Source organism: Lagopus leucura, unplaced genomic scaffold, assembly GCF_019238085.1.
Source record: "Lagopus leucura isolate 7727_CA_CO unplaced genomic scaffold, USGS_WTPT01 Super-Scaffold_100038, whole genome shotgun sequence".
Classification (NCBI taxonomy): Eukaryota; Metazoa; Chordata; class Aves; order Galliformes; family Phasianidae; genus Lagopus; species Lagopus leucura.
In genome coordinates, this window is record NW_024962287.1 from 4,770,547 (window position 1) to 4,787,073 (window position 16,527).

The 16,527-nt window shown below is 44.1% G+C and overlaps 1 protein-coding gene across 1 annotated transcript in view; it reads left to right on the plus strand.

Moving 5' to 3' along the window:
* The window catches only part of INTS9 (integrator complex subunit 9), a 69,038-nt gene extending 53,042 nt beyond the window's left edge, over positions 1-15,996 (plus strand). Inside the window, exons 15-17 of the mRNA XM_042883508.1 lie at positions 10,463-10,561; positions 13,135-13,272; positions 14,408-15,996. Coding sequence (XP_042739442.1) covers positions 10,463-10,561; positions 13,135-13,272; positions 14,408-14,584 — 414 coding nt within the window. The 3' untranslated portion in view covers positions 14,585-15,996. The remainder of the gene's footprint in view (positions 1-10,462; positions 10,562-13,134; positions 13,273-14,407) is intronic.
* Positions 15,997-16,527: the final 531 nt, after the last annotated feature.

Genomic DNA, 16,527 nt, shown 5'->3' on the forward strand with positions numbered 1-16,527 from the left:
GTTAAAGACACTGCAGTAAAATGGTTCATTTGTGTTAGAACAGTTTCGATAACTGGTTAATTCCTATGGACTACCAAAATCCAACAGGGAAGGAGTTGTTTGTAGCCATCTATAATGTGGACTGCTTATGGCTGCACCATCTATTAATAATTTATTACACCCATAAATTTTATACAAACGCGCTCGTAATACAGAAGGTGATCCATATTCTAGCAGATATGATATTAAATATTTTTTTAACAATTCAGTCAACACAAAGGTGTCCTTGGACCAGAGATGACAGTGACATTTTACAAGAAGCTTTACTGCCCTCTGGATATTGAATATACAAGTCTGCTTTTCATCAGAGAGCCAGCATGCAGCCTACCTGCTGTTTTGATTCCTCTGAAGCCATGGATTTTTCCTTAAACTCTGAGGTTGCAAGTGAGGCTTTATATGTGAGCCTATCCCTTGCCAGCCCTGTGAAATGGGTGGGCATCAGCTTCTCTTGCAAACAGAATGCAAATCAGCACGTATGCTAGAAATTTGCCAACCCTCGTGCATTGTGAAGTTCCTAGTAGAGAAGAGGGTTGTATAAATCATAGCTATGCTGGTGCATGGGTTTTGTGCTCTGTCAGAGTCCTCCTGGATGATTTGCACAAGTCCAAATATAAAGTGCAACTGAAAGCAGAAAGAGTGAACACAAAGGCACTAAGTACTGCAGAGTTTCCTGGCAGAATTTATTAGTCCAAAGGCACTGCTATGCTCATGGAGCTAAAGCATCAGAAAACGAGTCAGTGGTTCTTCTGCAGGGCTGGCTGTTTGCAGCAAGTTCCCTTGCACTTGAGGCTCAGCAGGCTTTGTGGATTCGGCACCAATAAGAACACGCCTTCTATTTCTCAACTCCAGATCTCCTTTTTGTGCCATGTCTCTAAAGTGAAAGGATTCTTTCTACAGATTGTCGTAAAAATGGGACATGGAAATAATAGTGCTTCCCAAAACTGCTGGGATGTCGGAGGAAGGGTGTGCATGGTAGACAGTGTGGTATTCACCAGGCTGGGGCTGGTTATCAAAAAAGATGCAAAAAAGAAAAACAGGTTTCTATTGCACTGGCTTTAACTCAGAGTTATATGAGATGCATATATAAGAATACTGACAGAATCTGCCTGTTTTCTCCTCTGTCAAATATGTCAAATTGCTTTCTTGCAGGAGTCCTAGCTTCAAAGCTGTCTGTCTGCTCAGGGAGTAGAAACATCTCTTGTGATTTTTCACATCCAGGTATTCCCCCTAGGTTCCAAAGCTGTTCTTCTCAACTCAATGCAACAAGCTACTTGGTGTATAACGGCTCTCCTAAAAAGGTTAAGGTGATAAAAAGTAGATCAGAAGGCTGTTGTCCCGCCACACTGGGGCACAGTGGAGGGAGAGAAGTACTTTCTTCCCTTAGGGTGTTCTTTGAGAGTTAGAATGTTTTTGATGAGAGACAGGCAGTGATTCAGGGCTTTTAATAGGATACCATTCCCCAGCACTGAGGTATGCAAATCATCCTCAAAAAGAGATCTTGATCATTTTTTCCAAGGGAACTTGTTAGAGGAGTAGTCATGCCAAATTTGTAGTAATCACAGACTGTCTCCCTGAACAGTCTCTTTTTCAGCAGGTGTTCATGGCATCGCTGTTTGAGGCTGATTTTTGCTTCCAGCTTGACCTGCAATGAGGTGATAAGGCAGAGGAGGGTTGGGATGCTGTCCCCCACCCTTTCTTGCTTTGGTCTCAATCTCAGCAGCATAGCTGAAAACTGCTGAGAAGTGTAGCTACGTAATCTCTCCTATTCTGTACAACAGACAGTCCTAAAGGATTGGTGATTTTCAAGTAAATAAGAGAAGGATGTCTGTTTTCATTCTCCATGTTATCTTTAATGCTTACTACCTAAATAAACAGTGGTACATTTTTACCTCCTGAATAATTTTTTTTGTGCTAGGCTTGCCTCATTTTCTCTCCCAGCAGAAGAGCCCTGTTTGCCTGTCCCTTTGTGCAGTAGGATCATTAGGACATTGGCTTTTAGAGGCTGATGTGGGTAGGCTGCTGCTTTCAGGCAGAGTTGACATAGTGGTAGCAAAAAAAGGTAGCTGTGTCTCCCCTATCTGCTGGGCTGGTTGTGCAAATATGATCAATGAAGTTCCTCAGTGGAGACCATTTACTGCTTTATGTTCCTTTTCATGTAGTTTCATCCAGGAAAACTATAAGGATGCCTGAATGCATAGATTTTCTGTACTGCAGGGAAAGGGCATTTGTTTCACGTGGGCTCCCACCAGCTCTGATGTTGTGAAGGCTTAGGTGGCAGCTGGACATGACATGTCAGGGCTCCTGGCAAATCTTGTGAAGGCTTATTATCTGTCAATAACATGTTAGCCAAAAATGAAGTCCTGACAGGGCCCTCTGCTAACATCCACCGTCCTTTTTCAGAAATGGGGATGTATTCAAGCCTCTGACTCAGTTTTTAGAGCTTCTGCAAACCAAACAGTTGGCTCAGCACGGTTTCAGTCACTGCAGACTGACAGCACGGTAGTGTGAAATTTCCTTACAGAACTATTTCAGTGCTTCAGATTCTGGCCTGCCAGACTCCTGTAAATGTCCTGATGGGGCTGGAGCTTGTCTGCATTTCGATCACTTCACCAAAGAGCAGTCAGGTCAAAGCAGGGCTGTTGTATGATAATGAGATTTACTTTCAGAGCAGCTTTTGTTTAGAGGGAGGCTTTAACAGTCTCGAGGCACCAGGCTGAAATGGCTCTCAGAGGTATTGCTGAAGCCTTTATGCTTCAACTAATTTGTTCTTCTAAGCATTTGCTTTTCACTTTAAAAAATAATTTTTTAAAAGGGCTGCTTCCTGGAAATTGGTAGGTATTGTCTGTTCACAGGAGAACGATGAGAAAATAGAAAACACCTTCTGGAGCAAACAGATAAATTAAACAGTAGTGTCTGAGCAAATAATGTGCCTGCAGTTTAATTAGAGCCGAACAGTGGTGCGGATCACTTGATTTCAGTAGCAGACTGACTTCAGCGAGGGCTGTGTTTTTAAAACATCCTATTTGCAAGTTCTTCGGGACACAGGCCAGTACAGGAGAGTGTGAATGTGCACTGCACATTCCAACATGAAGTGAAATTGCAGGGAGCTGTTGCAGAGAAAACAGACACGTGGCAGCTCATTGCGGTTCTGTAGCTTTCGTTCAGTCCTCCTCCTGTCCTGACTTCTCTTTCCACACACGACTTTGCCAATTCTTATTTAACAGTGGTGAAAAATGGCTTCCATCTTACCTCTCCAACTTCCAGGCACTAAAAGGTTTGATGTCTGTCTTTCTGCAAACCCTCCACTTATTTTGGTGATCTCACTTTATCCATTCTCCTGACCTCTCTCTTCCTTTCCCCCCAGCTTTTCCTATTTGGATAGGGATGCTGTAGTCTCATTTATACAGTAAATGTGCTTTCTTTCTTTCTTTTTTTTGCTGCATCTTTTCCTTGGTTAGCCTCATCTACAGACTGTTCTATTTAGATCAAATGAAACTCAAATCTGCTTTTCTACTCCCGACCTGGTTTTGCCTGCCCACATTAATATCTAGGTTTATTTCTTCGTTGTTGATGTCTGTCTGTAAGGTAACAGTCATTTTTAATGAGGTACTCACCTCTTTTTTTCCAATAAGCTTCAACAATGTCTCATTCTGACCCACAAGCTGGTTACTTATATTGTACATGTTTTGATTGATGATCTTTTATATCTTTCAGATGACTCATCTTTTGCATCTATAAGCTAGTTGCCTTTGCTTTGAAGATATTTTGCATCCTTGCTTGCCCTACATGTCATTTTTCATTCAGGTTTGGGGCTAATTACTTCTTCTGATGATTCCAGCTTCTACTGTCCTCTTCCTAGTGCCTCAGACAATTGTTTCCTGCCTGCTTCCAGGCTACGCAGCATACTGATGAAGAGCTTCATTAAACAGCCATAAATCTACTTCATTATACTTTTTTAATGGCTCTTTAAAACTGTCTCTATGCACAGTATAAGCAAAAAGCTAGAGGTTAGCTTTTATGCACTGACATTTTATGCCTACAATCCCACCCAGCATTGTTTCCTGTTGGTTGCTCTATGTCTTTCTGGTTTTGTCTCTGTGGTTTGGGATAAAGCTCATCATGTTGATTTGGAGCCCTGGTCCATTAGTGGGACTTTCCAGCAGTGCATAAGTGCAAGCAGCAGAGATAGAGATGAGAGCTGCCTGCTCCGTGTACATGGAAAAGGAGAGGTTTGTTTGATTGTTCAGAAACACAGGAATACCCCTTCAGCCTCCACTTTATTTCTCCACCAGATTTTGACTCTACGGAAGACTGAATTTAAGATAGAGACTTGTGCAAACAATCTCAACAGCTTCATGTATTTATGGCATGATCCTTCATTCGCTGAGCTTAATGAGACTTTACAGTGTGCTGCAGAGATCTGTCACAGACCCACAGGGAAGGAAAGGGTTCGGGTTATTTAACAACCCAATCATCTCATTTAAAGCACTTGAATTGCGTAAAATCTGAGGCAGAAACCCCAACAAGACATGATGCTGATAACCCACTAATTATTACATGGAAGTGCTCTTAGTTCTGGGATGTTTGCTCTTCTCTGTTGGAAATGCCCTTGTTCCATTAAGGCTTGTTAGAAAGATTCCCCAGGTAATTTCTGTTCCGCTGCCCCATGGCTTACAAGATGCTTGTTACCTTGTTCAGTGTGCTAGTTGGTTCACAGGCATGTTTGTATCTCCAGACCTTGCCCATTTTGGTGCAAGTGTACAACCACGTATCTTTTTGTTTCCCCTGCAGGATCAAATACTTGCAGACTTCCTGCACTCAGACTCTGCCTGGTTTAGCAGATGGTACAAAGCCAAGGCTGAGTCTGTGTGATGTGCTGCCCCACAGTGTAATCTCTCGTGCATTTCTCTGTCTGGTTTTGACTGATTTGACAGCAGAGCTTCTGGCACTTCAGTGGTGAAGGGATAAGAAAAGGCAGAGAGGTAGGAGGTGAGGTAGATTGTCTTCCTTTCCTGACACTGCCTTCCAAATAAAACTGAGTGACAACAACATGAAGACAATGTTTTTTTCTATTTTCTTCTTCTTCTTCCTCCCCCCCCCCCCCCCCCCAAAAAAAAAAAAACCAGACTATACAGGTCCACTGCCTGTAAACAAAAGGGTATTATACAGATTTTAAGCATGTGGAGTATTTCTGTTTCTACTGAAGTTATACTGGGAGAGTGCTTTCTGGTGTGTAATGGATATCAGAAACTGGGTCTGAGGTGTGAGGGGCAAGGCAAGTGGAAGGGTGGAGGCTGAGGCAGGTTGTCCTTTGTTCATGCTTTGCTGAAGACAACTTATTCTAAAATCTTCTGTGAAGCTGTTATCGCTCAGCTCAAATGGACTCCCTGCAAAGACAGGAAGGTTTTACAATCTTTGCTTTTCTTTAATCCTTGAGACAGGATATTTTTCTCTCGTGTGTGAATTGCATTCTTTTTAGGGACTGTAATCTGGGTGGGAATCTCTTCACATCTGGCAAGCTCCAGGACTGTAAGCAACCGTTTCCACCTAGAAGTACCCTCATGGGTTACATGGCCAGAGCCCATGAGCTGCAGTTCCTAATAGTGTTTAAGATGTGCCTCCTAAAAAGGCAGGCAACAGCTTCCAATTGTGAAGACTTGTGCCCCTGCTGTTCCCACTAGAATGCTATTCAGAACTCCACAGTCTCTGCTGGCTAGAAACATTCTAATTTCTAGCCTACGCATATTCATGGCTGATCTGCACATACTTACTCTCAACAGCGTGTTTTAGCATAAATAGATTTTCTCTTTTGTTGGTGTTTTCCCTGTAGTGTTTATGTGCAATAATCAAATTCTGCTTTTAGATTTCTTCTGGATTTTCTTTTTACTAAGCTAAACAAGCTGAGATGATTTAGTTTTCTTCTTACAAAGCAGTTTCTCCTGCCCTAATCTACCCTTCAGTATATCCTGCTTAAACATCAATTACCCAAAATTTACAAGTAGTTCAGATGGGATCTTGCTGAGCCCTATTGAATAACAAAAGCTCATCCTTGCTCGAACTACCTGATATTTTCTAGAGATGCATTTTGCTTTTTCATGACTGTGTCACCTTTGTGACTCTGTTCTCATGGGGTGGACTAATAAATGTGGACCCTTCACCTCTGGCATTTCCAGCAGCTGACAGCTCACGACCAAAGTTCTGTATTAGCCCTGTCCATGGCCTTGCATTGCATGCTACTGAGTTTCATCTTGGTTTTCCAACTCAAATTCTTGAGGTCATCTAACTCTTCCTCTGTGATAGCCTGATCTTTCTTTCCAGTTAAGGGTGCCTCTGCAAAGAACAGAACACTCTTTGTTCTGTACTGAGGTCATAAGTAAAATGCTGGTAGGCTCCAGGCTGAGCCTTGTGAAGTTGCAGCAGCAGCCCACTAGTTGATACCTTTCCTTTCCCTTTCCCCATCTTAGGGCTGCTGTAGAAATCCCCAGTTCCCATGTAGTGCCTTGCCCAGTGCATTGTGAGGTGCAAACTGTGGCCGAGGAAGGTATGACAATTTTATTCTTTCATAAGATGAAACTCTAAGGATTTGCAAGGTGCTGAGTTTATAATGCGTCTGTCCCACCCAGGGGAATCACAGTTCTATTCCATGTCTTTAATTTCTCTATTTTGATCCAGAGTTGCAACTCTTGGTGCTGCTTCTAACACAGCAATGGTATACATTTATGTACATTTGCAGAGCTGGTAAATAGCACCTTTAGTGCTGATGCAAAAAAAATCAGCTGTGTGCCTTTCTAAATGTGTGTGCTATCATCTATTGTTCACATCAGTGCATTTCGAGTCTTAAAACTTCCAGGGATTCTAATTACTGGTAACGGGGTTCCTGCTGATTTCCCTTCACTGTAGGCCTGGAGCGTGAAGATCCAGCTCATCTCTCTCAGCTATTCAGCCTCAATTTGTTTTTAACAGTAGGAGCTTTGGATCCTGTCATCAGTCATCGTTAGCTCTTCATTGCCATTGGGAGACTGTCTTGCTGCTGACCAAAGGCAGTGCCTGAAGAGCAGTCCAGGGGGAGTTGTCCTTGAGGAAGGCTTTAGTTGAGACTGCAGAGTGTGACCAGGTCTGTGTGTGTTGTCCTGCTGTATGAACTTTGTACTTTGAACTGTATGAACTTTTTGTACTTTGGCCAGCTGCAGTCTTCAGGCTCATGTGATATGCATCAGATCTCGTTTCCTTGTGGGAAATGTAATCCTTCAGGAAAGTTTCAGGTGCAGTTTGTGGTAAGAATGTTTTTTTCCTGTTGGATGTAGGTGGGGAGCTCTGGTCGTAGAGAGCTTCCTTTGGCTGTCCAAGGCTCACATGGCTGCACTCGTGACCAACCCTTGCAGTTTCTTACAAGTGAGAGTTGATGACTTGTGCTTTTTGGTTAGTCACTGTTTTAATCTTTGCTTAACAGGAGATAATTTAAAAATTGGAATACACAATACACATAACACACAGGTTTATCTGAAGGCAGTCCAAGTGCTCATCCATATTCATGGACTGATTAATGTGCTGTTAGTGCTCAGTGCCATGCGGCTCTGCTTTCGCGGCTTTCCCAATGCCATTATGTGGCATCTCACTAGTGATAATGACTGCAACGAAGAAGCACTTATTCTTGCATAGTGGGGGGCTTTGTCTTAAAGACAAAGACATAACAAGATCCAGATACTGAAAGCTGGACAAATTCAACCTTGAAATAAGACGTGGTTTCCTAGCTGCAAGGAAAATTAAAGTTTGGAACAGCTTGCGAGAGGAAATGGTGGAGCTGCCACTGCTTGGAATGCAGACAAAATTTGCTATCTCTCTGAAAAAGGTTTCTTTAATCCAGCATTTTGGAAGAGTTCTGTGACTTGAGATCAGTTGAAAGGAGTCCAGCAGCACTGTGTGGTGTTAGTAGGTGAATGGCTAGGTGTGATTAAATGACCTTTTTGGTTTGGGTCAGCGAATGTCTATAACAAAGGGATTGGCCACAACATGGAGAGGGCTGTGAGGTGAGGCAGTGGCTTAGAGGAGATAAAACTGGACATCTGTCTGACTGTCTTTTTGACTGTTAGTAATTAAAGTGTTGCTGCTTACTAACTGTGTGGTTCAAATGTGCATAGATGTTAATACCGAAGTATTTCAGAGGCAAAAGAGCACTTTGATTCTAAGCAGCTTTTTGTTTCTTAAGGGTCTTTGTCCTTACAGTGTTTATCATTCGTATGCTCTTCTTCATTAGAACCTATTTTCTATCAATCCTCCTCTGGAACGTGGTGGGAATGGAGAGTGCCTTTGACCACACCGAGTGCAGCATGTCACCTGCTGCAAGTTTTACTGGTTTGAGTTCCTAGGAGAAATCCAAAGCAATGATTATCGTATATTTTTTTTTCATTCTCTCAACCTTCAATAACAGACTGTGAAGGCTATATTCAGATTTCCTGCTTTAAAGGTTTTAAACAGAATCCCAGAGAAAGAGCTGTGTGAGTTGCTCCATGAAACTTTGATTTCAGAGATTCAGTAAGTCCAAATATGTGCAAAATTCAGGAGGTTTGAATGCAGCCTTAAAACGTCAGTGTTTTTCCAACACAAACACCTATCCAATTGTTTTATTTCAGGGAGGTGCTCTCAAAATGTAGGCTGCACCTTTAATAGTGGTAGGTAAGATTTTCAGACGTTGTTAGAAGTTGAATGGTGCTCTGCTGAAGCTAGCAGAAAAGCCTTCTCCATGTTTTGATGGCCACTAGGAGAGCTCTTGGACATGATGTTCACTTTTTTCCCTGTCCACTAGGATTAGTGCTTTGTAGTAATGCAGTAATTACCTACAGGATTGGAACTTACATCAGGCACGAGTGCTTGCAGTCAGGTACTGCTCCCTGAAGTTTCTTGGGAAGTGGAACGATTCCGTTCTGCTCTGTCACTTGCCTGTTTTGGATCCTGATGAAAATGTACTGGATGTCCTTTGGTGAAGAATTCAATCTTCCATTGCCTCAAGCACACTTTTCTCTGAAATGAGAATATACCACGCTTTCCTAAAACCCATTCAATCTCTCTTCCTGCTTCATGCATCTGGCAATCTAAAGAGATCTGGCGTAGCCTTGCTGCCAGGGCAGTGGTGGTAGCTGGGACTCCAGAGCTCTGCAGCATTGGTGCATGACAGTAAGTAGATGAAGTTTTCAGAGGGCTCCTTTACCTTAAAGCAGAGCTCTTCACATCTGGCTCCAACTGGAGATGCCACGTGCTTGAAGCTGAAGGGCAGTGGAGTTCAGATGAACGTTGTCTTGTAGAGGCACTTTCTACTTGAGATAGGGTGATGGACTGGGGTTTTGGGGAGAATAGCCAACACTCCTTCTTCTTAACTGTCTTCACAACTGAAAAGTCCTTCCACCCAAGTGGTGTAAAGTGTGAGCCAGCCTAACCATTTTTGTTTTGTGAGGTACCTGCAGTGTTTCCTCACAGACACAGAGCACACTTCAATTGTCTTTGCCTTTAGGTCTGCAGATAATAGGACCATGCTTTACTGGGAGTGATGTTGGAAACTGCTTGGGCTGCTGGCCCTGCATGTTGTTAGCTGCTCATTTAGATCTAGATCCTGTCTGCAGTCATAGCACTCCAGGGCACCTGGTGTCCAGTAAGTTGTCAACTAGAATGCCTTCCAAGAAAAGAACATCATTTTCCATGTTCATGAACACCCTTTTTGCAGAGTTCCTTTGGAAGAATGACTGGAAGAGATGCTTCCCAGCTGCCCAACTTCTGCAAGTCCCAGCAGGTGCTGTCCTGCCCACTCCACATCTACTGCCAACCCCCTCAGTGCTGAGGATCTTGGAAGGTTGCCACTGAAACTTAAAATTGCAGCCAAGCCTAAATTTTATTTTTTTCAAAGGAGAGTTATGTAGAAGGCAGTGGAAGAGTTCTTACGCAGTGTTGTAGGGGAAAATGTCAAACCAGTCAATAGAGCCAGTGTGTTTTTAGGACAAACTCTTCTTCCAACTGTTCTGCAGCCTGAATGCTGCAGCACTAAGGAGCTGAAAGGAAACTACTCTGATTAATGTTGTATACCAAGGTAACAAAATAACAAATGCTGCTGAGTTAGACTGAGTTTTACTGATCAGAATTATTAATAAAGCAGTTGATGCCCTTTTAAATGAGATTTCTCCCTAATTGCCTTGTTTTGGAAGACTTGCCCTAGTTGCTGAAAACCTTTCATTGCCCTGATAACGTAAGGTTCAGTAACTTGAGATCCAGAAGGAGGGATAACCAGGTAAGAGGAGCACTCCGTCATTGTGCCATGGGTTTGTGTTTACAGTTCATTAGTCCATGTTTAAAAATATCCTCCTGCCAATTCAAATCACAGCTGGATTCGTACAAGTTTTGAGATTATCACTTGCTGAATAAAATCCTTTTGCTTTAGCTTGCAGATTCACTTGTGCCCTTGGAGATTAAGCCTGGCATTTCCTTAGCAACAGTTTCTGCCATGTTGCATACTAAAGACAACAAGCATGTTCTGCAGGTACAGTATAATGGGAGAGGGAGAAAAATATCCTTGCACAGGGTTTCCTGCCATCTGGGACCCCAGCTGTTCTCATGAGGCAACCCTTCTAACAACTCTTTCCCCACCAGAGCAGCATTCCTGTCAGATGCTTTGTCCTGGCATGTGCAAGTGAGGAATTACACTTGGAGGAGAGAGTGTGGTGCATATAAATCTCTCTACCCTATTTTCATTGGCCGTGTGCCCAGCTAAGATAAAAGGGAAAGTGAGATTATTCATGAAGAGAGGCTGCACATCATGGCTGTTGTCTTCCATAATCTGTACACCGGGATCAGCATCACCTGGCTTCTCACAGACTCAGAATTGAGGGTCAGATGGGAAGGATGATGTGAAAGATTGGACACCTGGAAGGCCTGTGTTCTTTAAGTTGCTCTGCTCCCCAGGAATCAGCACGTCCTTTGGAATGAACTCCAAAGATTAAGTGAGGAGAAAATCCCTCTTTTTCTGCTATCTCCTTTAACTGCCATTGCAGTTCCTGGCATTAGTGCTGTACGTGGAGATGATGCCTGGTGGAGCTGTTGAGCAGGAGATGCCTGGTCACCTTTCTCTGTGGATGCATGAAAGTACAGAGAACTCAGTGAAGCCACACGTTTCATGATGCTGCCTGTCCCACTGGGCAGCAGAGCTGGGCTGAGCCCACAACACTTGAGAAGAGGGCCTGCTATGGTCCTCGTGGTGTTAGTGCAGGGACATAAGGAGTGGTTAAAGATTGACGTCAGTACACAGCAAACCAGATACCTAATTTCTTCAGGTCGGTTCCCTAGATAACACTAGGCAGCTAGAAAAATCAAAGTGTAAAAGTGTGACTGGTCTGAGTCTGCTTTCTCCTTTATGTTTGGTTCATTTGCCCAGGGAGGTGGTTGAGTCACCATCCCTGAATGTGTTCAAAACCAGGTTGGATGTGGTGCTCAGGGACATGATTTAGCAGAGGGCTGTTAGAGTTAGGGTAGGATGGTTAGGTTGTGGTTGGACTGGATGATTTTTAAGGTCTTTTCCAGTCTGAGCAATTCTATGATTCTCTACTCTGATTCCTGATGCCTAATTAACTTAGAGGTAGACATAAACTTCAGGTAAGCAGCATCTGTGCTTGAGAGCTCTAGGAGCTACAGAACCTGTGCAGATAAGCTCCAAAAACCTCGACCAATCAGCACAGAGCCGTGCAGTGATCCGTGCATAAATAGCATCCTGCATGCACCTTGGTTCATCAGACTTCAGGATAAGTGGTTGTTTATGTGAAGTGACACCCTGTCTGTGGAACCAGAGCCCGAGCAGGCGGCGTTTCTTTCCCAGAGATGAAAAACACCCTTCTTTTCCTGTTGAAAGAAACAGATGGATATCACAGCAGCAGGTTCAGGCATGGTGCTGCACACTGCGAGAGATGTGGAGTTGAGAGGAGCCCAGTCTGTCACCTGAAGTGTACAGAGCACAGCACAAGGCATCAGGACTGCCTCAGGCAGATCCACTGTGGTATACAGACACATCTTTGGCAAATGGCCTTGCCAGCATTATGGAGAAGTTTTTTCCATCACCTTTTTCCCAAGGACTGAGTTGCTAGGTCACTGGGAAAGTCAAATGCTGGTACATCCTCAACATAACTGGCTTGGCACAAGGCACCTGGACTTCTTTTACAAAATAATTTCCTCACTGCTCTTATTAAGGAATCTATTTCTCATCTCCATGAAATGATCAGTACTCAGTTAAGAAGACGCCATGGCTGCGTGCACGGCATCATGCAGTGCCAGGTTAGCTCCCCCTCCCCCCCCACCTCCCTGCTAACGGAGGAGTCTCTCAGGGATGAGTTAAAGCAGATAGCTTCCTGAAGAACCTCAAAGTTATACCCAGATCACACTGCAGTGATTTTTCTGGCATTGCAGCATCTCTCGTGCCTGTCTGGATTCAGTTTTTTTCCTAATGTCTCATTTTTCTGAGGCCACTGAGAATTAACCATTTTCCTTGTTCTCCAGGTAGCTGCTTTGCTCTGAATTTGCCTGTTTCCCAGCACAGCATTTTTTAGGCTGTGATTATCATAGAATCATAGAAAGGCTTGGGTGAGAAGGGACCTCACAGATCATCTAGTTCCACCCCTCCTGCCACAGACAGGGTTTCCAAACACTACATCAGGCACCAGATCAGGGCCCCATCCAACCTGGCCTCGAGCACCTCCCTTGATGGGGCATCCACATCTTCTCTGGGCAGTTGCAAGGCATTGACTTCTTCAGGGCTTGTTTCATGGAAAATATTTCAGAGTACTCAAATGCAGAAAGCTTCAGCTCTGAAATGAGTCAGGCAAAGCTTTATAGATGCCAGAACTTTGAACTACTGCTGCTAATGTATTTCTGTAAATGCTGTGCCTGCAGAGCAGCAGTGTAGGCCATTGCTAGGGTCTCGTTTCCCCTTGAGCACTGCTGTGTTTCCCTTTGGTCACTGAAAACAATATCAGTGTTCCTTTTCTCTCTCATGTACCTGTTACTCCATCTAAATGATAATAAGCTGATGTGATACACTGCATGACTGTGCACCTTTTTGTCCATTAGCTCCCTCCCAAACCACCGCAACCCCCCACCAGCAAGAAGAGAAAACGAGTGAGTGATGACGTGCCAGAGTGCAAGCCTCTGAAGCCATTGCTGAGTGGCTCCATTCCTGTGGACCAGTTTGTGCAGACACTCGAGAAGGTAATAAGCCTTCAGTGGCAAGCAAGGTTCAAGGGGTTCTCTGCAGAGCTGAGAAATCTGCTGCTTTGCTCGGAGAGAGGGAAATAATTTTCGTGTGGCTCGAAATCGAGGGAGGCCATTGAGCTGTCAAAGTATTGCCAGAGTATGTATCCCTGCAATGAGAACAGAGGAAATATTTCCCCATGGAGATGTCTTGGCGTAAGTGCTTGGTGTCATTTATTTCCTCCTGGATTCCTACAGAAGCTGGGCTTTAGGGTCACTGCGTATGTGAATTTCCCATGTATATCAGCTGATTTCCAGTACATTTGAACAGTGGAGAGGAGTTTTAAATGCTTAAATTCCTGAAGTTCTTAAGTTCCTAAATTCGAAGTTCTTGATTTTAAGTTCTGTGAAAGTGAGGAGACTGACTGAAGGATGATAGAATCATAGAATGGCTTGGGTTGGGAGAACCTCATCCACTGCCAAGGCAGTGCACCCACCAGATCAAGCAACTTAGGGCTGCATCCAGCCTGACCTAAGAATCGTAGACTCATAGAATGGCTTGAGTTGGAAGAGACCCCAAGGATTATCAGGTTCAAAGCCCCTTGCCACAGCAGGGCCACCAACCAATGATGAAAAACTTCCTGCAGAGCTTCAGGACAGGGTTCTGATGGCTGAACTCCCAGGCATTGCGTGTTACTGCCCTGTAGAGCCCAGCTTTCCCCTGCTTGGCCTCTTAAAGGAAATGGATAGGAAAAAAGGTAGACTTGTTTGTGAGGAAGTTTGCAGTGAGATTCAGTGGGTCTCCATATCTTCTCGAGGCAGTAATGTCAGCAGATGTTCACTTCTGTACTTAAAGGAGGTTTTTGTCCTCTTTGCCTCACAAGATTTTGAAGTTGGTGATTGCTATGAATTGGTATAGTGGAAAACTTTAGCCTCCCTATGCTGCAGTAAATCCATCTGTATAATGAGGGTCATATTTTGCTTATCCTGTGAGGGTTTCCTCTCTTGATCCCAGAGATGTCGAATATCTGCAGTGCCACTGTATTTTGCAGCTGTTCTTTCCCTCTCCTCCTCCCTGAACTTACATCTCTCCCTGTTACTTATGTTGCTGTAACATCTCTCTCTTTTCCTTCCTCCCCATTGCTGTATCCAGCATGGCTTCAGTGACGTGAAGGTGGAAGACACAGCCAAGGGCCACATCGTGCTCCTCCAGGAGGCAGAAACCCTCATTCAGATTGAGGAGGACTCCACACACATCATCTGTGACAACGATGAACCTCTTAGGGTGAAGCTGCGTGACTTGGTTCTCAAATTCCTGCAGAAATTTTAGCCCATGGACACCACACTGCTGTGCAGGGAGAGCCCTCAGAGCACCAGAGCAAAGAGCTTTTAGAGGGTGATCCCAAAGAGAGAATATCTGCATTCAGAGACCAGAAACCACCTCTTGTTCATGCAGAGGCAACTAAGTATTTTTTAATATCTCTATATATTTTTTATTTAATTTTTAGCCAGTTTTGGAATACTTCAGAGGGGATTCCTGTGCTGTAAAATTCCTTTCTGGAATCTTAAAGGAGATACAGATTGCAGAGTAAATAAATAGAGTGTACATTTAGAAAGTCAGGGTGAAACCATATATGCAGGTGCAGATATTTGTGTGATGCAGTCCATCAGCAGTGTGTGCCCCAGCCCTTCATCCAACAAAACTCTGCAAGAATATTCGAACATTGGCCTCAGATATTAGGAGATGATTGGTTTTTTTTCTACCCACTGTGTCTTCACTGCATCCAGTTTCCTGTCTGTGTTCATGTTTCCCTGGATACGGTGCGAAGAGGAGCGTGGCAGAGATCATAGAAGCACAAACAGAAAATGGGGACTATGCTGGGCATGGCCAATAGCTTCAGAGTGCCCAGAGCACCTTCATTCTCCTAGAGCAGGGGGGTTTGGGTAAAGCTTTAGCACTTCAAAGCCTTCACTGATGTTCACCTCACCTCCTAGGACCAAATCTGTCCCTGAGATGTTGGGTCCCTCCCTCACCAGTGGCAGAGGTGCCAGCAGGAGGGATTGCAGTTGCAGGCAGGATGGTTGGTTGCCCTTCTGTGCCCTATTCATCTGTTGGCTGTTGGGGCTGAGATGATAGCTCCATTCCCATCTCACTGCTTCCACGGGGTGCATGAGGCTAAGCAACATCAATCTGGGACCCAGCAACCCAGCTGGGAAGGGAGGCATTCTCATGTATGTTAAAGCAGTTAAACTCCCCCTGCTCTCCAAAAACCTGTGAGATTTAAGTGCCTCTCATTTCTACCTTCCCAAAATCTTTCAGCCCCCACATTCCAAAATCCTGGTTGAAATTCTGATAGCCCTTTATACAAAGCCATCTGTACTGCAGGCTGGGGGGGCTTTTCCCTTTCAAAGTTGTGTGTTTGGAGCCTAAACTTAGTTAATAGTATTGCTTTTAAAAGTAGCTAAGTAGCTGATTGGTGTCTTGGATTTACAGCTGTTTTCTTTTTCTCTTTTTTTTAATGGGGTTGTTTTGTATTTATTTGGTGTTAAAAATAAAAAGCATAGTAAGAATGCTGAGGAGAAACCACATCCAGTGGTTGATAGAAGCATCTGCTTGCCTGGTCCACATCCACAGGTGTGTAAATGTACATATTTATAAAATAAAACATCTCCAGTTTACAGCCTTGGGGAGATTAAGGCGGTGGGAGAACAGCTCTGTAATAAAAACTGTTTGCTGTTGCAGTTTGCACGTCATATTTCCTACACATTAAGGGTTCCTGCTTGATTGGTCGTCCAGGCTCTGGCATCTGTGCCTTGGCTTTCTGTGTGTGTCGGGGCACGAGAGCAATGGTCTCATTAGGGCGATAAAAACCTGGTTGCAGAAGCATGAATCCCAGTGAGAGTTTACAACATCTGTGGTGGTTCAGCTCCTTTATCATCAGTAGGAAATAGAATAAAAGAACTGGGCACATCTCACGATGAAATCTGTATAAGGATTGTTCTGAATGCATGAAGGCCACTGCATGCAGGCAGGGTGGGAAGGAGAGGGACGCACACGCCTTGTAACATGTGAGTCCTTGAAGTGCCTCTCCTTGTTACCCACTGGCCCCAATGCTCCAGAGACTTCATTTTGTGGCTGTGCTAATTTGCATTTATAATTACAGAGGATTTAAATCCACCTGAAGGTCCCAGTGCCACCATCAGATGGTGTGACAGCTCAGCAGACGGCGCAGGGCTGTGTGTTCACCAACGTGAGCTGTAACCACACTGTTT